Raw genomic sequence first — 25105 nt, forward strand, 5'->3', positions numbered from 1 at the left:
AAAGGACTATATTTTTTTATTTAAGGAATATATTTTGTATGTGTTATATATGTATGTATTATATATAAAAGGACTATATTTTATATATAAAAGGATGATAATTTAGGGCAGTGCTTTTTAAATCGTGGGTGGTGACCCCATATGGGTTGTGTAACTGAATGTGGGGGTCATGAAAAGTTTGGCAACAGTAAAAGGTTTCTGAATGTGCAACTACAAAAAATTAATACAAAATCAAACATGTAGTGAATGTGAGGTGTTTCTGGAAGCACTTGTCCACATTGCATCAAGTGGCTTTATTGTAGCTTTGGTTCTAAACACACAACATGAGCCCTTTGCATTGTGTGTGCATCACTCAATGCCAAAAAATGCGGCCAAGAAACACCTTGACTCAGATTCGAGACTATTGTACGTTATGAATTGCAGTGTTTTTACTGTACATACAAAGTTTTCTGCTCTTACAGAAACATAATTGTTTAATTACGGAAAAGAAAGACTTTTAATATTTTCCTACCATCATTCCTCAGAATGTAAGTATTAAATTAGTATATCTGGATTATATTGTGTTAGAATGTTTGGTCTGTAAAATTGCTGTTGTCTCTTTCTTTTACAGAAACACAAGTATTTAATTGCACCAAGTAAAGACAAAGGCCCTTTAATACTTCTCCACCATCACTATTGTATGTGTATGTAAGTGTGAACATCAATTTTTTAAATTAAGCACAAGCAAGTGTAATTTCATACCCTAACATCAGTATTTTTTTGAGAAATTATTAGTAATATTTTTTATATTCTTGTTTGACTAAGTGGCTAAATTTAGACAAAAGAGGTAAAAATACTGATGACAATGCAGCAGTATCTTCAGTACAGATGAAGTAGTGAACCTACACCTAAAGTGACAAGAAAAAGAAAATATGTTGAATCATTTTTGCAATATGGATTTACTTCTAATCATGATGATGGTATGGAAAAACCTCTCTGCTTAATCTGTAATGAAGTTTTGGCTGCAGAAATCATGAAACCAGCCAAACCAAAAAAAATGACACCTTAAATACCAAGCATACTGCAATAAACCTAAGGAATATTTTGAATAATTTAAAAATCTTCAAAAAAAAAACAACCAAAAGCAATGTTTTGAGAAATTTGTTATTGTCAATGAAAAGTATTTACTTGCATCTTATGAAACTACTTATTTAATTACAAAAACTAAAAAGCCCTATGTGATAGAAGATCTTGTGTTACCTGTTGCTATTAAAATGTCAAAAATAGTTCATGGGAAGTATGGGGATGAAATTCACAAAATTCCTTTATGGAATGATACTCTTTCCAAAAGAATTTCTGGAATTAGTAATGACCAATTCCAGCAGCTTATTAGTAGGCCTAAAGGCAGCCCAAAGTTTGCAATTCAGTTAGATGAAACAACCGATATTTCTTACATGGTACAGTTGTGACTTTTTGTAAAATATATTTATGAAGGAAGCATATATGAGGAATTATTGTTTTGTCACCCTTTGGAAGGGCATGCAAGAGGGGAAGGTGTATATATATATATATAGATATAGATATATGTAAATATCGATATATATATATAATATACCTTAAAGTCGATGAATTTTTCACAAATGGTTTACAGTGAAAAAAACTGTACAGACAGTACTAGAGCAATAATGGGCAAGAATGTTGGATTTGTAGCAAAAGTTAAAGTTGGGGGCAATGAGCATATCACTTACTTGATGCATCAGGAGGCACTTGTAGAGTTAGATGTGCTTCTCAATTTATCAAAATCATTAACTTCATTAAAAGCTGTGCCTCCTTAACTGTCATTTGTATTCAAACCTTTGGAAAGAGATGGAGTCCTATTACAAAAGCTTATTACTACATACAGAGGTAAGGTGCTCTCAAGTGGGTGAAATTTAAAGAGATTATCGAAACTGAAAGATAAAGTTGTTATATTTTTGACTGAGCAGAAATCTGATTTTGTTAATTTTCTCCAATGACTTCTGTTTTCAAAACTTATTTGTTGGGTATTTTTTGAAAAACTCAATGATTTAAATATGTTGCTTCAAGGAAAAAATTGTAATATGTTACAAGATAAAATTGAAAGTCTTACTAAAAAAAGTAAATATATGCAAGAAGATGGTAGAAAATGGTTCTTTAGAAATGTTACAGCTACAGATGATCTTATAACTGAAAATAACCTTCCCAAAGATTTAATTGTAAGAGATATCATTGATCATCTGAAGTACCTTGGAGACACAGTTTCAGAAATACTTCAAGTTTTGATTCTAAAAAAACTACACTGGGTTCATAAACCATACTCAATTGAAGCAAAAAATGTCAGTCCTCTGCCATTAAAATTCAAGAAGAATTTCAATTCTTCAATTCAAGAGACACAGGTTTAAAATTTGACTTTCCTAAAAAATCATTACATTAATTTTGGCTTGGGATTAGTTCAGAATTTCCAACAATTTCTGAAATGCCCTAAACATTTTTCTGCCATTTTATACCACGTATTCGTGTGAAGCAGTATTCTCAGCACTAATGATTGTAAAATCAAAATACTGATCAACTCTAAAAATGTTGAAGATGCTGTACATTGTGCAATATCAAATATTCCACCAAAATTTAATTCCTTATGTAAAAATAAACAAGCACATCCATCACATTAGTATGCAGATTTGCTTTCATCTTTAATAAATGGTAAAATTATTATGTATACAAAAGAATTGTTTTAAAATAAATTTATATATAATTTCTTATCAGCAAATGTTTGATTTGTATACCTATTTTATATACCTATATACCCAGGGAGTAGTAAAAATTTCTCAGGCAAAAAGGGTTTACAAGTGGAAAAAGTTGAAGAAAACCTGATTTAGGGTACATTTATGAAATGAAATAAAAAGATGTAGCATTAAAATCCACTTTAGCTTAAGTCAACCACAGTCACTTGTAATTAACCTTTCAGTGCTCCCAGGCAACTCCTATTGCAAAGAAGCTGGAGATGTGCTTTTAGAGAAGAAGTTTCCTCACTGGAGAGCTCCTTACAGGGATGAAACCACAGGTTGGGAACCTCCCCCTAAAAAAACCCCTAACAGTTCCCAAACCTGATTATAGTAGTATGTTCTATCTAATGATTAATTGGTTTTGACGAATTCAAGTCCTAATTTCGTCATTTGCTAGCTGTGCGACCCTGGGTAAGTCACTCAACCCTCTGTGCCTCACAGGACTGCAGTGTCATATCATAGACTTAAAGGTATAAGAAACTTTATCAGTGATCTCTCCCAACCCTCTCATGTTTTAGATGCTAAAACCCAAAGAGTTTAGGTGATGGATCCATCACACAAGAAGGAAGTGGAAGAGCTAGAATTATAACCTAGGTTTTCTGATTCCAAATTTATTGCTTATCTGTAAAATGGAGAAGTGATGGTAATAGACTATATTATAGCTGGGGGGACCTTGGCGACTGTCTAGTTTTAAAACTTTATTTTACTGATGAAGAAACTAACTTATTAAGTGATTTGCCCAGGGGTCACACAAGTAGCAAATTTGAACTCAAACCCTTTAACTCCAAATCCAATGATTTTCTTCCTGTGTTATTAAGCTATGTGCTATATAGACACTACTTGCAGTTGGAAAGGGTTTATGCTTGCATACTTGTTGTTCACTGATTTCAGATGTATCTGACCCTTCATGACTCCATTTGGGATTTTCTTGGCAAAGATACTAGAGTCGTTTGCTATTTTCTTCTCCAGGGGATCCTTTTTGTGAGGCAATCAGAAATTAAGTGACTTACTTCACACAGCTAGAAAGTGTATGAAGTTGGATTTTAACTCAGGTCTTTCTGACACCAGGCCCAGTGCTCTATCCAGTAAGTCACCTACTAGGTACAAGGAATTCCTCACCTCCTGAAAACAAGTTCATTCTTTGTGGGCTGGAGTGACTGAACTAGTGGCTGAACGGAAACTTAAGTGACCTTTAAGTTCTTTGATAAAATATCCCCAAAATAATAATAATTCACATTTATAATGCAAATAAAGTTATTAAGATGCCTGCATATACCAAGGTGGCCATTAATAAGAAGAAAGTCCCCATAGGTACCAAAATACTTATAGTAGCACTTTTTTGAGAGTACATTGGGAACAAAGCAGAGCTAAGAACTAAACAAAAGAACTAAACTAGAAGAGAATGAAATAAAATTGTGGTACATGAATATAATGGAATAATACTGTGCCATAAGAAATGACAAGTACTATAAATACTGAGAGAATCATGGAAAGATCTATGTGAACTGATGCAGAATGAAGTAAGCATAGCCAAGAAAGCAACATATATGATGACTAAAGTAGTGGAAAAAGCACACGCACACGCACAAAATGAGTGTTGCACATGGCTAATAAGGAAATGTTCTGCATAACTTCACAGCTGTAATTAATATCACATTGCTTGCTTTCCCAGCTGGGGGAAGGGCAGGAGGGAGGAAGAGAATTTGGAACTCAAAGTTTAAAAATATGAATGTTAAAGTATATTTTTTACAAAGTGAATGTTGCAAAATTAAAAACCAGATGCATGTTTCCAAAAGAGATCAGCAATTACATTCACTCTCTTCCCCTCTACTTTGGAAAGGTGGGAAGTCCAGGAGTGTGGGACATTGAATATATTCTCAAGACTTTTGATGGATTGATCAGTTTTGCTGATTTTCTCTCTCTCTCTCTCTCTGTCTCTAAAATATTATTTGTTATATGGGACGATTCCTTGGAAAGAGTATTCAAGAATACTGAGGGAAGTTTTGATGATATAAAAAAGACATGAATGGAAACTTTTTTTCAAAACCAGATCATATTTATATAGACTTTATATAGGCTGCAAAACAATTGAAATATTTTATCTCACTTGTTCTTCACAGTAACACTGCAAAGTCAGTGCTATTTATTATCCATATCTTGCTTAGGAAGAAATTGAGGCTTAGAAAAATTACTGTACGTCATTACACAGCTCTTAGGTGAATAAGGCAAAACTGGAACGGAAATCTCTCCGACTCCAAAGAATGACTGACATGATCTACCTCACAGAGTTGTTGTAAGGAAAGAGCTCTGAAAATCTCCACATATGAGCATGAATACTTGTTACTAAATATTGCTTGTCTTTTTTTATTCTTTCTTAAATATTTGCAATTTTAAAAGTATCACTAAATAGAAAACTAAACTGGTTGCAATGACCAAATTCGGCCACTAGAGGGTAGGCGTACATCTCTCAAATCTGTTTTCAGAGTAATTTATTTTCTTTGGCAAGTAGGGTTCAATTTCCATGTAAAATTCCCCTTTCCCCATCTGATGCCAAATAGAACAAAACTAGTCCCTCCTCCACAGAACAGCCCTTCAGATGTCCCATGAAATCAGAATCAAAGGTCAAGAAATGGAAGGATTCCCAGAGGTCAGCTGCCCAATCTCCTCAGCAGTAGTGAGGGGGCTGAGGTCCCAGGACTGACTTGTCCAAGGTCACACCTTCTCTCCCTCTTTTGTCTTTAACACACTTCCCTTCTCCTCTCTGACTTCTCTCACCTGCTTGTTCTCACAGAAAGCTGTCTCTCCCTACCCCCAGCTGAATATATTGATCAATTGTCGCCTTCTCATGTTGGATGCCCTTTCTTTAATACTGAGTGCTCCCTCACTTTACACATACACACGCTGGGCCAGGAAGGAAGAGTCTCAGCTTTGCACTTGTTCAGTCATTTCAGTCGTGTCTGACTCTTTGTGACCTTTTTTGGGATTTTTCTTGGCAGAGATCTTGGAATGGTTTGCCATTTCTTTCTCCAGCTCCTTTTATAGATGAGAAAACTAAGGCAAACAGGAATAAGTGACTTGCCCAAGGTCACACATTTAGGAAGTGTCTGAAGCTACACTTGAACTCAAGAAGATGAATCTTCCTCACTCTAGGCCCAGCACTCTTATCTACTGCACTGCTTAGCTTCCCCTTACAAAACTTCCCTCCACTGTCATTAGTCATCTGGCTTCTCACACAAGACAGTCCATTTCCAGACTGTGCCTTTGCAGTGACTGCCCACCTTCCTGCAATGCACGTCTCCTCCTCTACTTCACAGATTCCCTCTCTTCCTTCAAGACTCACCATAAGCCCAACCTTCTGCGTAGACATCTTTCCTCAGCTCCACTTTCCCCCTACTAGTAGTCTCCTTCCTAAAATATCTTGTATTTAACTACTTTATGTTTATCTGTATCTTTTATGTACTTATCTGTGTACCTGTTGTTTCCCCCACTTATATTTGTAGAGCACAATACCTGGTATATAATTGGTGCTTAATAAATCTTGTTGATTAATCATCCGTCCCCCTCTGTCATCCTCAATCTCTCCTTTCCCCCCATGATCTTCAAACATTAGGCAGCTAAGATAAAAAAAATAATTATAAAATGCTTAGCACAGTGCCTGGCACATAGTAGGATTACATAAATGCTATCTATTATTATCAGCAGCTAGGTGGTGCAGTGGAGCACAGGACTTGTAGTTAGGAAATCTGAATTCCAATTCAGTCTCCTACGTTCACTAGCTGTGCTGCGCAATTCACTTAACCTTTATTTCTCTCAGTTTCCTCAGCTACAAAATGCGAATAATATTAGCACTGATCTGTCAAGGTTGTTGTGAGGATAAAGAGAGATGATGCTTGTAAGACACCTTGTATTGTACCCATCCCAGGTGTCTTCATTCTTTAGACCTGCCAGCTCCCCTAAGCTCCATTCTATACACCTTCTCCCTTTCATAAACAAATTCATAAAAACCAAAATCTACACTTGCAGTTTTTACTTCACCTCCCCACTCTCTTCTCAACCCCTTGCAACCAGTTTTCAGACACCACATCTCAACGGAAAGGGATCTCTCTGAGGTTATCAGTGACCCACCTCTAGTGGCTAACTCTTGGGAGCCACTTCCTCATTCCTCTTCCTTTGTGACCCCTCAGCATCTTTTGACATCACTTACCATCCGCCCTCCTTCTAAATGTTTGTTCCTCCTCTGAGGTCCTTAACTCTTAGCTTTTCTCCCTGTTTGCTTCTCAGTCCCTTTTGTGGAATATTCATCTGTGTAGAGACCCTTAAATGTACCTATGCCCCCAATGCATTGTCCTGGTTCTGTAGCACCCTCTTGGTTTCAATTATTGTCTCAACAGCTGTATCCCAAATCAGCCCCCATCTTTCTTCTAATTGTAGTCTCCCGTCACAAACTACACTTCAAGGGATTAGGTAAGCACCCCAACTTGCAAAATCTTCCCACTTAATTTTAATTCTTTTCCAAATTTTCCAATTTTTGTTGAGCGTACCACTGACGACTTCAGACTCGCAAGTTCAACTCTCCTTCACTTTCTGTATTATAATTAATCTATAGCATGTCCCTTTCTCTCCACTCACATACACACCATCCTCGTTCAAGACCCTTATCAGTTATACCCTGGATTATTTCTTGTGTGTCAGTTATTTCAGTCATGGCCCCATTTGGAGTTTTCTTGGCAAAGATACTGGAATCGTTTGCTATTTTCTTCTCCAGCTTATTTTATAGATGAGGAAACGGAGGCAAACAGGGTTACGTGATTTGACCAGGGTTACAGAGTTAGAGGGTGGATATCTCTATTCAATCAAAGCATTTCAACAAGGTGCAATAAGAAATCTGTTTACATAGGTTTAACAATGTGGTCGTGCCCTGTGGGACTTATACACCAGAAGGCTAGTTTGGAGTCAGGCATTTGAGGATATAAAAGCTATGGGTAAAGTACTTTAAAAAAAAAATCACTTGCTGAGGTACAGATGGGGAAGAAGAAAACGATGGGGTTTCCCAGCCTCAGCTGATGAACTATAGCCTTTGAAAGCCACCAGCCACCCAGCCCCTCAGGGTTCTCTAGGGCCATTAGGGGAGATGGAGAAGCCTTGCTCTCAGGACCTAGCTTTCCAGCAAGAGTAGGGGTTGGCTGAGTAACTCTCAAGCAGGGGTTCTCAATCTTTTTTTCTGTTATGTACCACTTTAGCAGTCTGATGAAGATCCCTTCTCAGAATTTTTAGATGTGTAAAATAAAATACATAAGATACAAAGGAAATCAGAGGTTAAAAAAATAAAGATTCATTATTCCCCCCATCCAAGTTTACAAAATCTCCTGAAATCTATAAGGGTTTATGGAGCCCAGGTTAAGAACCACTGTTCTAAAGTGTATTTATGCCAACTCACAGTTAAAATCCCATACATCTTTTCATGTATGCTTGCCCTAGTCAAGAGCACCCATTCTCAGGCCCTGTCTCTTTGCTAGTCTGCTGTGCCCTCAGGTCCTTCTGGCCTGCCTGGCCTAGGCAGGGTTCTCCAAAACATTGGGCCCAAGGTAATTTCCCTAATTTGATGTACTCTGAAGGTGGCCTCACTGGTAAATTATTCTGATTTCAAGACTAGAAAGAAGCAGGAATAGTAAATGGGTAGGTGATATGACCATTCTCTAGCCTACTGACTTTTTAAAAAGCTTAACTGTAATTTGATCACTAAATGAATGCAAAAGCATTTATTAAGTGCTTAACTGTAGTAGTGTCAAGCTCTGTACTAAGTGCTGGGGATACAAATAAAAAAACACCGAAGTCCTGCAGCAGCTGTGGCCTTCTCACCCTGAACTTTTCTCTCCCATTCCCTCCATTTGGAAGAAAGGCCCAAGCCAGTCATCCTTTCTTGGAGGAATTCCTAAGATTTTCTGACCTCACTAGGTACTACCCCAACACCTTTCAGTCCCCTTTCATGTGTCTCTTCTCCCTTTAGAAAGTAAGCTCCTAGAAGGTGGTGACTATTTTTTGTTTGCGTTTCTATTCCCAGCACTTAGCACAATTCACAGACCACAGTAAGCACTTAATAAACGCTTGTAGAATATGACTAATGTGAAAATGTGTTTAATAAGAATGTATGTGTAGAACCCATATAAGATTGCACACTGTGTTGGGGAGGGGGGGAAAAGGAAGGGGGAAAAAAATTTAAAACTTATGGAGGTGATTGTTGAAAACTGAAAACAAATAAATTTTTTTTTAAAAAAGAAGAAAAAAATGCTTGTAGACTTGACCTAAAAGATTTTACATTCTAATGGTGGAAACGATGTACATAGTGGAGTGGTGGCGGCTGGACACTTTAATCTTAGAAAGTGTTCTTAGCGAGTGTGACCGGAGCAGAGTAGACAGACAAGTTCTCTGAACGATCACCAGTTTATGGTTCCAGAAATGGAACAGGGATGAGGAATGGGTGGCTCATGGAACATGGAGGTGAGAGATGGAGTTTTATCTTTCGATGTGTCGTTTTCCTCCACTTGTTAAATTCGAAGGTGGGATCACAGAACTACCATTTGTTAATTTGTCCAGACACGATAGGAGGTGGACCAAAGAGCTGACTTTTCCCCTTTGTGCCCTAGATATCTGGATCACCGCTTGTGTCGGGTAAAGCCTGGGGAAGGATCCGACGTTAAAGTGCAACATTGTGTATAATATACATAATTAACATATAAACACATGAAACGAGATAAAATAATATATAATTATATAATTCAAAATAATTATTTTGAAAATAATAAAAATATGGCATTGTTCTCTCCACCCTTGACTCAAAAGGATATAACTGGGAACCTTTTAGAAGTGTTTCTTTACAAACCACCAGAGGCTCAGAAATGGAAGTGAATTCAACGAGGAAAAACTGGTGTTAATCTGGGAGAGGGAGGTCACATGACCCACGACAGTTGGGAAGCCTGAGTTTAAATCCCAACTCCGTGGTACCCCAGGGCGCTCCGTAGTGGGGGGATAACAGGCTACTACAGAAGCCATGACCGGAACTGGGATGAGATCCGGGCAGGGGCGCGGGCTGGCGAAGCTGGGCTAAGGCCGGGGGCGCCCCCCAGCCCCCCGGGACACCCCCGCCCCCTTAGGGACCCCCCACCCCCCCGCGGCACCCCCTCCTCCCGGAACACCCCCCAGCTCCCTGAGGGACCCCCCACCCCACCGCGGTACCCCCTCCTCCCGGAACACCCCCCCGCTCCCTGAGGGACCCCCCACCCCACCGCGGCACCCCCTCCTCCCGGAACACCCCCCCGCTCCCTGAGGGACCCCCCACCCCACCGCGGCACCCCCTCCTCCCGGTACACCCCCCCGCTCCCTGAGGGACCCCCCACCCCACCGCGGCACCCCTCTCCTCTTGGGGCATTCCCCCGTCCCCGGGGCGCCCGCTACCCCTCCGTGACACCCCTGCCCCCCGGGACACCCCCGTCCCCCGCGGCTGCCCGGCCCGACAGTCTGCGCGAGGCAGAGCACCGGAGCGTCCGGCTCCGCCCCCAGCCCTGGACTGGCCGCCCCGAGGCCCGCAGCCGAGCCCCGTCATCCTGTACTTTGGGCGCTCTCGGGGGGCGGAGGTTCCAGCGGTTCCCACGCCCGCCCCGGCGAGTCGCACCCAGCCCTTCCGCAGACTTGGCTCCGCCCGGGCTTCGGGCCGGGGAAGGAAGCGCGCAGACCTCACCCCGCTCCCCTTACTCCCTCCCCGAGGCCCGAGGCCCCAGGCCCCAGGCCGCCCCGCTTCAGGCAGAAGGGGCCCCTTCTTCTTCTCCCCCGCGGCAGGGGGCGCTGCTGCAGCCTCTCCGCCCCCCGCCCCCCTTCTCGCTCCTCCTCCTCCCCTCTCCTACCTCCCTTCCCTTTCCCGCTACGATTCCGGGCCAGGGGTGAGGGAGTCGAGCTCTTCGGCCCCGCAGGGACATGGCAACTTCTCCGGCGGAGGTGTTCGGCCTTCTGGAGGATGAGGTAAGGAGACCCGCTGGTCCCTGTCATCCCCCGCCCCATCCCCCACCCGAGGGAGCTCGAGGCCGGGCTGGGACATCTCTCACCTCCCGGCCCCGGACTCGCAGGCTCGGCCGGGTGGGGAAGGGCGGGACCCGCGGAGAGCCGGCTCGTGAGAGTTAGAGAGGGCTGCTGGGGACCGAGCCCCCCCAGCCTAATCTGCACCCCCTTTCTAGCCGTGCAGAGTGGGGCCCGGGCGAGGGCCCGGGCAGTTCTCCCGCGTGCCGGCGGGGGCGGGGGAACCTGAGCCGGAGATCCGGGGATGTCTCGCGCCTCACCTGGAGCATCCCGGGCCGCAGCGGGCCCGGCCCGAGCCGGGAGACCTGGCCTGGGCGGGCTCGGCGCCCGGGCGCGGCCCCCGGCTCCTCGTGCTTTGTTTTCTTTACCCCGTTTGGGGCTCGGGCTTGGCCGAAGAGAGAATTTACTAACCAGAGCCAGTATAGAAAGCGTTCGGCCCCTCCTTTTTTTACTTAACTGAGATTAAACTGAACTGAAACTTGCTTCCTGACATGACGCTTCAGTGAAGCCCTGGTGGGTGACAGCTCCAGCAGATCTCTCTCCTCGGCCCCTCCGCGGTTTGGTCCGGCCTGCGTGGAGCCCGGGCTCCCGTTGGAAGTTCCCGCTGCGGTGATGCGGTTCCGTGAAGGCCAGTTAGGTTTCACTCCCCTTCCCAGAGCCAATGGAAACAATCTGCAACATTGTATACTCCCAAGGTGTGCCCCCTCGGCGGCGTCCGCGCGTTAGCAACTATGTAAACACAGCTGCAACATGTACGGGGCTGGTGGCTGAGGAGATCAGATCTCTTTCGGTAACGTTCTAATAGAGAACATATTTTGTATGCTTCTCAGCTGTTTATTGATATAATCTCTCCTATCTTCCCTTATGTAGATCCTTTATAAAACAATTTTTATGAGCATACTGGCTGGAGAATAAGCCTTGGAATCAAGAAAAACTGAGGTCAAGTGCTCTTTCTGACACTTATTGGGCAAATCACTTGAAGTATCCTAAGCAACTCTCTAAGGCCAGAAATTGGAGGGAAGGTACACACCTGCCTTGGCAGGAGTTTGTAATTGGAAGTTCCTTAGACCCATAAATCATAGATCCAGTCCCTATCCTTAGTAATATTGGTTTGGTGAGTCCTGATAATAAAGAACAGTGCCTTTCATTCCTTTTAAATATAATTTGATTAAAGGAGAATTACTTATTGGGAATGATTGAAGGCAAAAGGAGAAAGGGATGGCAGAGAATAAGATGGATAGAAGGTGACAAACATGAGCTTGGACAGATACCAGGACATAGTGAAGGATTGGCTGTGATCCATGGGGTCACAAAGAGTCGACACCACTGAACAACAATATTTTATTTCATCTGCTGGTTATGTATATATGCTGATAGAAGATAATTTCTGATGGAAATATATTCACTGTTATTCCTGTATGTACTAAACGGTTATGTATGTATGGTAAGTGCTAGATAATTGCTACATTAATTTTTGGCTAATATTTCAACAAGAAGAGAAAAACACTATGCCCTTCTGGCTCTAAAAAGTATTAGAAAGACTGTCTTGCTGCTAGTTCTATAGGACGGATACTTGCCTTAGGCATTTCTTAGGTAGACCTACACTGGTCTAGGCAGGCTTGGGACTCTCTGGGTTCTTCAGAGCCATATTCTGATGGTATGAATTTTTTACTCATTCTCCTTCTCTTACTATGTTCTAGATCTCTAGATTGGAAATCTCAGAAACAGAATAAGTCCTTGGCAAAATGTCTGAAAAACTTAACTCCCCTTTTCTAGTACTTCTTTTGTGCTGATTTGGTATCTCATTAGTGATATCTGCTTTTTTCTAGTTAGTTGCTTCCTCCCTCCAGCAATTAAAAAACCCCAAACTTGGAATATCTGGCCCTGTTCCAGGTGTCTGCCTCTGCATGCCTCCGTGGGTTAGCCAAGGCTAATTTAGTTTGCTCCCCATGCCTTTTACACCTCTCTAGCAGAGTTGGGCAGGGTAACCCATGGTCTCAGGCAATCATCAGTCAAGACCAGAAGTCTCAATTCTTGAATTTAAGACTGCAGACTCCACAACACATTTCATGTAATAGACAACCACCTGCATGTAGAGTTCACCCCAGTGGATAAACTGGAGGTCTGGCCTTTGCCCTGCCAAGATTCCAAATGCCTCTATTTGCTTTATGTCCCTTAATTACTGTATCCCAGGGAAAGAGAGAGATCTGACTGTGAACTTCCTCCTCTTTCCATTGTGCTGAGAGGAGTAAGAGATTAAGATTGAGGAAGGGGCTGCTTGCTTTTCTCTCTTTACCTAGTGATGGCAGTACCAGAACCAGTCTTTTCTCCAGTGTTGTAGACAACTTACAGGAAGCCATGGTGACTCTTTGTTTTAGTAGTACCAACACTTCAGCCTCCTCTTGTGTGATTGTCTTAAAATGGCTTTGAAGATTGCTTTTCTTTTCTTTTTTAAGAAAAAAGGACTTCTTATTCAATGTGATTTAAAAAAATTATTTCAGTTTGAAATGCTGATGAAGGGGTTGTACTTGTCTAGTTGAACTCTAAGGAGTGATGGGGTAGGAGGGACTGATCTGTAAAGGGAAAGAAGGGCTGCAGCTGACCCTTGACCCTAGTAACTCATCCAAGGCTTCTGTAGGCCTATTTAGAGGAGATTGGGTATTCATTGTAGAAAAGTGAAGTAACTAGAGTGAATAAACATCAGTTATTAGACATAATCTAAAAACAATTTGAAAATATTTTAAAGATATTTTGTTTTAAAAATAGAAAAAAATTTTAAGATACTTTAACAAAAAATGTTAGGAATAGACCTGATTTTTAATTATATAGGTTTGAAAATAATATATTCAGTTAGAAATGTTTTATAAATAGATCACAGTAGGCTATTGGCTAATTTTTTAGGGGCCTAGTTTTGAGAGGTTCCCAGAATTTCCTTTCCCGATGATTTTTAAAGGTAAACAAAAAACACTTCACAATAAGAGTACCAGTGGTTATTTAGTATAAAAGAGATGATTAATTTCATTTCTCAATTGTACATTTGTGTCCATGGGTGTAATGCTTAAAGTACCTGGAAATTGGATAACCTCTATTAATTCTAGTCTCTTTTAACAAGTTTTTGTACACAGAAAAGAGGATTGTTTGGGGCTGGAATAGTCTAGAAATAATAAGAAAGGAGCAGAACAGTAAAAAAAAATTCTTGAGCTGACTATTCCCTGAACTTAAAATATTTTTGAATATATATCTCAAAGCTACAGAGGTTAATGAAGTAATGGAATGGCAGAGGAGGAAAAATATCCCAAGGGAAGATAATTCGAGCTTCTTTTGGGGGAGAAGTTGTTCTTTTTTCTGGGTAAAAACAGGCAACCTGAAAAGTGCGGAGTATAACCAAGAAGTTTAGGAAGTGGTTTTAAAAATAGACTTTCACCTTCTTCACGAGTGGTTGCTCCTAAACATTTTGAGATGCAGGATATGGTTTGTAAATTTCTGTTTCCTCTTAAAGAACTTTCAGTTTTCCCTCATCATTGTTTAGGGTTAGTCTTCTGAATTATTTAGAATTTTCGTAAAAGTATTTGAACTAAAATATAGTTTTCAGAACTTTCTGCTAAATATTCAAGTGTAGTAAAAAACAGTGACTGAGATTTAGATATTTCCCTAGAATTAGGAAATTTAAAGAAATTCAGATTATATGTGTGGAATAGCTAGTAATATAATTACATTAATTGAAAAATGGTTTATCAAAGAATTTTGACTACATACCTTCAAAATGGTCATAACTATCCATTGTTCAAGAATTAGTTTATGAGGGCAGTATTGCCTGCCCATGTATGTCAACATACTATTCTGTAGGAAAAAGGAAAAAATATCACAAAATAAACGTGGATATGTTTGTGTCAAAAAAATAGCAGATTGTATCGAGAGGAAGTTCATGAAAAAGATTGCTTATTTTGTTCACAAGTCATAATTGTAATCTGTCTATATAGCTAAGCAAATAGATCAAATAAATTGCCAAAAAGAAAATTGTCCACGTTAATTCAGTAAAAGGTGCTTGTGTGGCAGAAGTGTCTGTCTTCCATATAAAAACAATACATTAGAAACTCAGTCAGCAGAATTTTTGTAAGCAGAAGTAAAGCCAAGAAACAACAAAGATGAAGAGTTAGAAAGGAATATATATATATATATAAAAATATCGGCTGGTTCAGAGAAAAGTAAGCAGAACTAGGGAAACAATATACTGATTGACTGCAGCATTGTAAATGGAAAGAATGATGAAATGAAACTGATAGTTGTATAATTGTAAAGACTGAGCTTAACCCTAGAGAATAATTTTAAAATACTCTGCTTTCTTTGGAGAGGTGACAGCCAGGGAACTCCCAGATAAGCAAACTTCTACCATTACGGGTACCTTTTCTGCCACACATCAAATTGGAGAGTCTCCTAGTTTAGTTACTAAGTGATGAAGTAATTTGTCCACAGCAAATATGTGTCAAAGGTGCAACGTGAACCCAAGCAGGTCTTCTTGGGTCTGAGGCCAGCTCTTTCCACTATATCTATCTAGGTGGCAGGATGTTTGTTGGTGATCTCAGTATCAATATACAGGTAGACATATGCTTTCCAAAAGTGTTTGTTGGTGTCATGGCAAAGATCATGATGAGGTTCTCTTGTGCTAACATTCTGCCATGGAGCATTATAAGGCCACTGCAGTGAGATACACAGTCATGTAAGAGATCAACCAGGCATATTGCCCGAGAAAAACCAGTTTTTTAAGGTAGGAGTATTGCTTAATTTTTGTTTCATACTTGATGGCTAACCCTCATTACTTTTGAAAAGACACTGTAGCTGGTCAGTGAAGGTGGTAAATGGGTTCAGTTGCAGTCGAGAATTTGAATAGGACATTTTAACAATTCTAGATTGTTCCTTGGCACATAAATCCATCTTTTTAATACCAATAATTTCCTAATGATATTGAATGACTGTGAATTATGGGATACCATAGTCTCTAAAGAATCAAAAGTGTGAATGACCCAAAGGGCAAAAGAGAGACCAGTGAATAGATTGTAGATCTAACTTGTATGCTAGAAGGTATATAAAAAATCATCAAGGAAGTGTACAGTGGGTAAGTGCAAGGGATAATAGATAATTTGTGTGCTGTAGTATTAACCAGGATATATTAAAATATCTGTAGTAGGAGTTCTTAACTGTTTTTTTGTGTGTCAGTCTGGTGAAACCTTGTATTTAATCCAGGCTGATTATTTTCAGATCTACCTATACAGCCCTAACTTCAGTCTCACATATCCTCCTGCCTTTGAGACATCTCAAACATGTCCCATAGACATCTTAAACTCAACATGTCCAAAACTGAACTCATTATCTTTCCCCTTAAACCCTTCCCTTTTCCAGACTTCCTTATTACTGTTGAGGGCATCACCATCCTTCCAGTCCCTCAAGCTCAGAACCTCAGCATCATCCTTGCTTCCTCACTTTCTCTTACTACCCATATCCAATTTGTTGCCATGGCCTGTTGATTTCATATTTGCAACCTCTCTCAAATACCCTTTTCTTCTCTGATAGTGCTACCAGCCTGATACCTCATGCCTGGGCTTGTTCTGCCTACCACAGGTCTCTCCCCACTCCAGTCCATGCTCATTCAGTCATCAAAGAGATTTTCATAAAGCATGGGTTTAACCATGTCACCTCTGTGTTCAGTGAACTCCAGTGATTCCCTATCACCTTCAGGATCAAATACAAAATCCTCACTGTGGGGTTCAAAGCCCTTCCTTGCTTCCCCTTCCCTTACTGATTGATCCAGTGACACAGGCCTCCTTGCTATTCCATGAACAACGCATTCTATATCTGACACAGTCATTTTCTCTGGATGTCCCCCATGCCTGGAACTCTCTCCCTTCACTACAACCTACTAACTTCCCTGATTTTAAGTCCCAATTAAAATCCTATGTTTTATAGGAAGCCTTTTCCAAACCTTCGTAATTCTGGCACTCGTTTCCTATTTATCTTGTATATAACTTATTTGTATATGTTTATCTGCTTATTGTCTTCTCTATTAAATTGTGAGCTTCTTGAAGGCAGCCACTGTCTTCCTTTCTATGTAATCCCAGTGCTTATTAACAGAGCTGGACACATAGTAGGCAGTTAATAAATGCTTTTTTGACTGACTGACTTTTTCTCACAACAATGTTTCTAGATGAGTAAAATTGTAAGGGAAACCAATTATGTTGAAATAGAGTTATCAGCATATTTCTTAAAAAAAAAAAATAGTTCCAGGCAGCTAGGTAGTTCATTGGATAAAGCCCTGGAGTCAGGAGGACCTGAGTCCAAATCCAGCCTCAGACACCTGACACTTAATAGCTATGTGACCCTGGGCAAGTCATGTAACTCTAATTGCCCCACTAAAAAAATAATTCCCAAACCACAGGTTAAGAATCCCTGTTCTAGATGAAGTTGCACAGATTTTTGGAAGATTTATGGGAATAAGACCAGAAATCACCTAGAAAAGGTGTAAATGGTTTGTGATCTACCCCACTGTGAGAATACTCACTTTGAAGAAATCATATGCACACCAAAATATTGAATAGTAACACAAAAAGAAGAAATTAGGAAACTAAATTTCATAACATGTTTATTATATTTATATAACTCACATTATTATTAACTAACATTAGCTGTGGGCCAATGTAGGGCAGAAAAATTTTGTTAATATATGGGCTAGTATCAAAGCTGCTCATTTTAAAATGAAAATCTTTTAAGTTCCCTGTGCAAGACCATGATTAGAGTCTTTGTGTCAGCTTTAGTGAAATAGACAAAACAGAGAGGGGGATGTAAAGTGAATGTAAAATAGTGAATTTTAGGTTGGAGTTTTGAGTGCCTTTTTATTCTAAAGGAAAAGGACCAAAAAAAAAAAATCCCTAAAAGATTTAAAGGTGGCTTGTTCTCTTATCGTGTCTGGCAGTTACCAGAAATCTTTGCATTTAAGTCATCGTAGCCCAGTTGAAGGTGGAAAGAAAACAAGTGTTGATGAGGGGCTAGGACTGAGGAAGCCACTGAACAGAGGTAATAAATGCTAACTTGTACTGGGCGCCATCCTTCCCTGCAAACAAGCAAATAAAAAACCCTAAAACAACATTGATCTGGAAAATGGTTGAACCATCTGCCAAAGACAGAGAACTTTAGTTTTGAAATAACAAAGGCAATAGTCATATTAGGTTTGTAATGAATTTATATAACTTAAAACTTAAATATATTCTAGATACCAAACTAAAATATTTGTTCACCTAAAACTTATTTATGATGTCATAATGCCTTTCCAAGTTAGTCTTTTTTCTTTTGTTTTTGTAAGATAACGCCCCACAATAGCCATATTAATTGTCATTTAGCCTTAACTTTGTGATCTCTGATGTGATCTTTTTGTATTTTAGGTGATCAGGATTCTGTCTGGGCTAAGAAGAGAAAGGAAAAGGGAAACTAAGGAAAGGAATTAGGGTCTAATGAAGAGCAGATGGTATCAGTAGGGCTAGTTGAAGGAAATGTTAGGAGACAAGATGAAATGTAGACCTCTTGTAAATAATCCTAATATAATTGACAAGTTTGATTTTATACTCTGGAGATCTGTTCAGTTTGGGATTAAAATTTGGTAACAGTGGTTGTTCTTTGTGTAATTTGGATGTTTCCTTGCTAATTGTCCGGTTCTGTTGAGCAATTTTTTTGGCTGTTTTTGTTTTCGTTTCCTTTTGGAAGAGGGATTGAAACTGAGACTGTGATTGCCTGCTCCCTCTCCCAGTGCAGCTCAGCACGTTCTCTGCAGTTTTTAGTTTCACAGAGTTTCCTAGATGAGAGGAGTAAATGACTTGCTTGCCTGTTCACACAGTCTTTGCTGGGACTTGCACTCATATCTGCCTGATTTTGAGTGGCTTTCTTTACCTACTGTATAGCATGCTGCCTCTTTTTATGAATAAGGTGTATATTTCAGTTCATAGATTACTATAGAGAGAACATGTAAAGTTTACAGACAGTTTCATTTGATATTCTGAGGTGAAAATTGAAGAATTACAACAATTACAAAATTACTGTCAGTAACCTTTTAATTAAAATAATTCTGTAAAACTTCTGAGTAGTTTTAATTCAATTATTTTTTAAAATATATTTGAAAAACATACTATTTAATTTTTTAAAGTTCATATAGAGAAATTAAATTTTAACTTTACCTTAGGAAAATTCACGAATTGTGCGAGTGAAAGTTATAGCTGGAATAGGCCTGGCGAAGAAGGATCTTTTGGGAGCTAGGTAAGTATACAGAAATTTTGGTGATATTTTTCAAAGATTTTTTTTGGGTCAACTTTTTGTAAATTCCTATTAATGATGTGATTACAAAGTACTGGTGCTAATTAGAATTCAATAAGTCAATATTTATTAAAGACCTGTGCTTTAGACCTCACTATGGAAAAAAAATGTCTGGTTGTCAAGGGCATAATATAAGCTAGTTCAGGACAGAAGCTGTGTAGTAGATGGCAACTTTCATTTACCATGTTGACTTGAGCCATTGTTGATTCATCTTTGCCAGCAGAATGTACCAAGTTGAAAAGGCTTTGAGTGTGGAAAGGCTGGAAAGTGTTGAAGCCCAGGTATGACTGTTGCCTATGGACTAACATAGCTAAATTTGGAGAAATTTATCATTAGGTCGGTCTTAGAGTGATAATTTGTTTTTATTATAACTAGTCTTGAAGACCGTCTACTAATTTATAGAAGGGTTCCCATTGGTATCAATAGAGAGAATACCCATGCTTATGAAAATACTCTTTGAAGTAGTGAAGTACTGTTTAGTACTCTTTATAGGACAGTGTTAACAGCTGGGAAATCAAAGATGAAAAATAGTCCTTGCCCTCAAGGAGCTAATAGTCTAACAGAAGGAATGTTATAGATACAGATATGAGATATAGACATGTATATATGATGATATAGATATAGGCAATATAGATACAATTATATTATATCTATATCTCATACATCTACATGTATATCATATACATGATATATATGTATATCATGTCCATGTTTTCTATATGTATATCATTCCTTCTGTTAGACACATGCATTATGCTTATATATGTAAACAAAGAAGTGTGATATCAAGTCAACGGCAATGGGGATTTAGAAAACGAGCCAGACAAAGTCCTTTAGGAAAATTTAAGTCACTTGTGTGGCAATGTGATACTATGGAAAGAATGCTAAAAGTGGAAGAAAAGAGGCCCAAGTTTTGTGATAAATGAGACCAAATCTTTGCAGTTCACAGTGGGTTACTCAGTATAAAACAGATGATCATAAGCAGAAACAGCACTGGTAATATGGGAATATCAAGGCTGTAGCAAAGATGATAGCACTTCCTCCATGGTCACTGATCCTCAGCACACATCAGGGGAAATTGCCCCTCCTGACTACTTAAGTGGGAGGGCCATGGGGAAGAGAGTTTGCCATTTTCATTCCATGAAAGGTCTCTGCAGAGCCATCACCTTGTTTTCGTGGGGCTAAGCACGTTTTTGCCAAAAAGTAAGCTCCCACTCAACAGTGCCATCCCATTGGTCCTCCAAACCTTGGGGGCGTTGTGAAAGGACCACTGGATGTTACTGGTAACAGGGTGGTGGGGCTAGTACACTCTAGATCATAACAAGCAGTGGGCTGCAGCGAGCCTGCTTTGTGCGCCCCATTTTCAGCCTCTCGGCTACCAGTAGCTGCTCTGCTCTCTGCTGCTGGCTTGTCTCCTGCTAGGGCCATCTCTGCTGTCTGTTGCTCCTGAAATTAAAGCAATTGTATGACAGTACATTTAACAGTTTAAGTGAAATGCTACTGGAGTCTTCATCTTTACTCCCTGATCACTGATACTGGTATTTATGTATCTTTGCCCACTGACCACCACCGCTAGGGCCCACATTACTGCCAGCTGACTAGTGCCACTAAGCAAACTGCCAGAAAAAGAGTTAAATGCATTGTCAACTCAAATGTTGTACACAAATTGAGAGAATCTTTCCTTTTGGATTTAATTTGAAATCTTATCTGTAATCATTTTATCAGTATTCATTTAATGAGTTACCTGCTTGTGTTGTAAGGGTAAAAGAACTATTAAGTTAGAAATTTATTGTACTGATACGTTGGAGGAGATTTGGGAAAGCAGTGTACCATTGGTTGTGCTATGCATTGGTTCAGCCATTCTGGACAGCAGTTTGGAGCTATACCCAGAAAATTTCTAAACTGTGCATACCCTTTGACTCAACTGCAACATTATTAGACCAGAAGCCCAAAGAAATCAATAAGGAAAATTATCTGTATATACAGAAATATTGAAAGAAGCTTTTTTCATTATAGTAAAGAAGTATGTAAGAGAGGTATCTTCCTATTAGAGAATGGGTGAACAAATTGTAGTATGTGAACATAATGTAATATTGTTCCATAAGAAATGATGAAATGGACAATTTCAGAGGAAACTGGGAAGACCTTTATGGACTGAAGTGAAGAATGAATTGAGCAGAACTAGGAGTGCAGTTTGTACAATGATTATATTATAGAGGCAGAAAACTTTGAAAGACTCTTAGAATGCAATACAGCGATAAACCATGAATCTAAAAGGATGAAGATAAAAAATGACATTCATCGGACACAGGTGCTCAACTTGAAATGCAGAAAGAGTAATTTTGATCACTTGTTAATGAGTGAATTTATTTTACTAGATTATGTAGATATGCATTGAGGTAATTGTTTTTTGTTTTTAAATTTTCTCAATGCAGGGGTAATGAGAGGGATAAATTAATAAATACTTGTTAACTTGAAAAAGAAAAAAGAAAAATGTCAAATTATTTTGCCACTAATTATCACTAAAATAATGAAATGGCCTTTTTGTGACAAATTAATTGAATGATTTTTTTTGTGTTTCCTTATTATACCATAGTATTTTAGAATTAGTAATTTATACATTCTAGCTACTAGAAGAAATACATAAATTAGGGAAATTATAGTTTAAAGGATAGAGTATTAGACTTAGAGTCAAGAATACCAGGTTCTGATACTTGATAGCTAGTGGACTCTCAGCCACTCACTTAACCTGTTTGAGAAGCCTCCGTTTTCTCATCTACATACCTGTAATGGCTACCTAACAGTATTGCTCTAGGACTCAAAGGACATAACATAAAGTACTTCCACATTTTAAAAGTATGATAAATGCCTCTTATTATTTTTTTCTTAGATACTTGAAAGCTATAGGTTATGTTGACAACTTGACATATTAGTAGATTGCTGCCTATTCTTATTTGAATGAGAGTATTTAGTGCTATGTTCTTTTAGCAAGTAATTTTTTTTTCTTCTCACAGTTTGGTAAAATAAGGAAATAATGAGAGTTAAACTAGGTAGTTCAGTGATTTCCAGTCTTGGATTGAGATGACCCTGTATTTTTAGTTAAATATTTCAGTATTTTAATGAATCTGTGATCTAATCGGTTGAATTGACTATTTTCTCCAGTACAACTTTTATCCTTTTCTTGTCCTATGAGATTCTTACTCTCCCATAAATCTTTCATAGGAGCCTCCTCAATATTCTGGGGGCCTTCCTCTAGTCTTTTAATATTACATGGGTATTGGGACAGCACAGGAGCTGCCAAGCAATCCCTCACTCTAAGATTGACCCACTTCATTTTCCAGGAATATTTTTCTGTGTTAATATCTTTTATATAATTTCTTACTAACAAATCATTGTTGAATGGTACCATGTTGCCTCTTATTTACACCCACTATACAGTTCTCCACTTTGGGTAACCCCACAGTTCTTACTTTCTTGAGTTTGTGATACTCCATAATTGACAACCATATATTAGAAGAATATTATTTTTAAAAAATATTTTTAGGAAGTAGTTTGGAGAAATAGTACATTTTACAGAGTTTTCCAACTCTTGCAAACAGTGATGGTCACATTTGAGGTGGGGGCGGGGTGGAATGCTGCGTGTCCTTGAAGTCAGATATAGACTTCCAGGTCCTTGGGTGTGGCCTTTTGACAGAGGTCAAGTTTTATAGAAGAATTCCTTTTATTAAGAGGATTTGTTCTGTGAAGTTTGGATTCAAAGGGCTGCACTTGAGGACCTAGAGGCCACAGGTTCCCTGCACCAAGATCTTACCACTGCCCACAGCTGTTCAACTTTTGTTTGTGAACTTTGAAATTCTTATAGCTAATCATAATCTTCTATCATTCTCTTTTTTCCCCATAGCTTATGACCACTAACATTATGACCATTTTGTGAACCAGCTCAACTCAATGTTATTTTCCACAGTTGATTCCCTTGCCCCCTTGTCCAGTTATCAATCCTGCTTTGCCAAATCCCAACCCTGGATGATGCTCATTATCCATTTCCTATACTCCTGTTCATGTATTCCTGCACAAATTTAGAGGAAATCATGAAAGTATGCTGATTGGGCCTAATACATATTTGCTATCTATTCTCAACAAGGCCTTCATTGCAGTTTGGCAGATATTCTGTTCCTCCTTAATTGATTCACCATCCCAGTCTCCTGCTTTTTTCCCTTCTCAAATATCCTTGTTACCTTTGAGTAGGCTACCATCTTCACAGTCATCAGAACTGCAACCTTGGTCTTGTGCTTTTTTCCTCAGTCTCACTCACCCCACATATTAAATGTCATTTCTACCTTTACAACTCTCTTGTATATGTTGCTTTCCTTTGATTTCATTAGCCATGACCCTAGTTCTGGTCCTCTTCACTTCTTGCTAGGGCTGCTGCAGTAACTCAAATCTCTTTCCAATCCTTTCCATTGGCGTCCAGAGTGATTTTTCAAAATCATAGATCTGATCATGTCATCAGTTAAGTGAATTCTTCTGGCTTTCTGTTAATTCTAGGATCTAATATGAAATCTGTTGCCATGAAAACTTCTCCATAACCTGGTACTTTTCTACCTTTCTAGTGTTCTTAACATCTTACTCATTTCTATTCACTCTGTGATCTAGTTATACTGGACACTTGCATTATCTTGAGCTTGACATTGTTTTCATGCCTTTTTGTTGGCCATCACCAATGTCTAGTGTACTCTCTCTCCTTTCTTCTGCCTCTTAGTTTTCCTGACTTGCTTCAAGACAGCTTAAATTTCATTTTCAGGAGACTCGTCTCAGTGCTCCCTTCACCAACCCAGCTGTTAATGTTTTCCCCTTTCAAATAACCTTTCCCCTCCTGTTTTCAAACTGTATTGCAAAGAGAGCATCTCCAGTGGACTGACCATGTTGTTTGAATGCCAAACATATGCTTTCCAAGAAGACTGTCTTATGGAAAACTCACACAGGACAAGCATTCACATGGTAGTCAGAAAAAGCAATACAAGGATATTCCCAAGGTCTCTCTCAAGAACTTTGGAATTGATTGTGTGACATGGGAGCCATTGGCACAGGACAGCTTAGCACATCATTCCCTCATCAGAGAAGGTGCTTTGCTCTAAGAGCAAAGCAAAATTGAAATAGCTCAAAAGAAACACAAGATGCACAGATTTAAAGAATTCACCCCAAATGTGTGCCTTCAACTTTTGCCTTTCTTTATATCCCTAGTTCTTAGCACAGTGCCTGGTACATGTTCAAGTCCTTAATAAATGTTTTGACTTTCTGACCAATGATTACAAGCTTATTCCTGAAAGAAAGCCCGTATTTTCAAACTAATATTCTTATGACAAGAGGTAGCATGGTGTAGATAGGTGTCCTCAGAGTCAGGAAGACCTTAGTTCAAGTCCTACTTCTGATTATGAGACCCTGAGCAATTGATTTAACCAGTCATTGTTTCTAAAGTACACTAAGTAGATAAATTGCATAATAGTTGCTAGTTTGCATTGGGAGTAGGAATTTCCTCGCCAGGAGTTCTCTACATCGGTGAAATCATAGTTACAGCTTTTAAAAATAAATTATGCTGGTGCTCCTAAGTAGCTTCAACTCGTGGAACAGGACTGTCCTGAAGAACTAAGGTTGAGAATCACCCAGAGGGCAATGGAGAATTGTATTGTGGGTATGAACAGGTAGCATCAAATTAAAAACATGGAGTTTGGGGGAGAAGCAATGTAAAAGGTATCAAAGAAATACATGAATGAAAAAGATAATAAGCTGGTCATATGACAAGACCAAAGGGTAACCAATGAATAGTCTGAGTTCTTCATCCTTGAAGATCTTCATCAAGAGAACATGAAGAAAGTTCTAGCATGGTGAGGGAGCTGTGTGTTAAACTT

General features: G+C 39.3%; 1 protein-coding gene across 5 annotated transcripts in view; it reads left to right on the forward strand.

Annotated features, from left to right (window-relative positions):
• Window positions 1-10333: 10333 nt before the first annotated feature.
• The window catches only part of LOC140508108 (E3 ubiquitin-protein ligase NEDD4-like), a 173287-nt gene continuing 158515 nt past the window's right edge, over window positions 10334-25105 (forward strand). For 2 of the 5 annotated variants that reach the window (XM_072615888.1, XM_072615887.1), the window contains exons 1-2: window positions 10336-10793; window positions 19069-19142. Coding sequence is in view for 3 of the 5 variants with exons in the window: in XM_072615887.1 (XP_072471988.1) it covers window positions 10749-10793; window positions 19069-19142 (119 nt within the window). In the remaining 2 variants the exon portion in view is untranslated. Of the gene's footprint in view, window positions 10794-19068; window positions 19143-25105 lie in introns of those variants that run through there. The other 3 variants (XM_072615880.1, XM_072615905.1, XM_072615896.1) reach the window with 3 other exon arrangements.

Source organism: Notamacropus eugenii, chromosome 1 (genome assembly GCF_028372415.1).
Source record: "Notamacropus eugenii isolate mMacEug1 chromosome 1, mMacEug1.pri_v2, whole genome shotgun sequence".
Classification (NCBI taxonomy): domain Eukaryota; kingdom Metazoa; phylum Chordata; class Mammalia; order Diprotodontia; family Macropodidae; genus Notamacropus; species Notamacropus eugenii.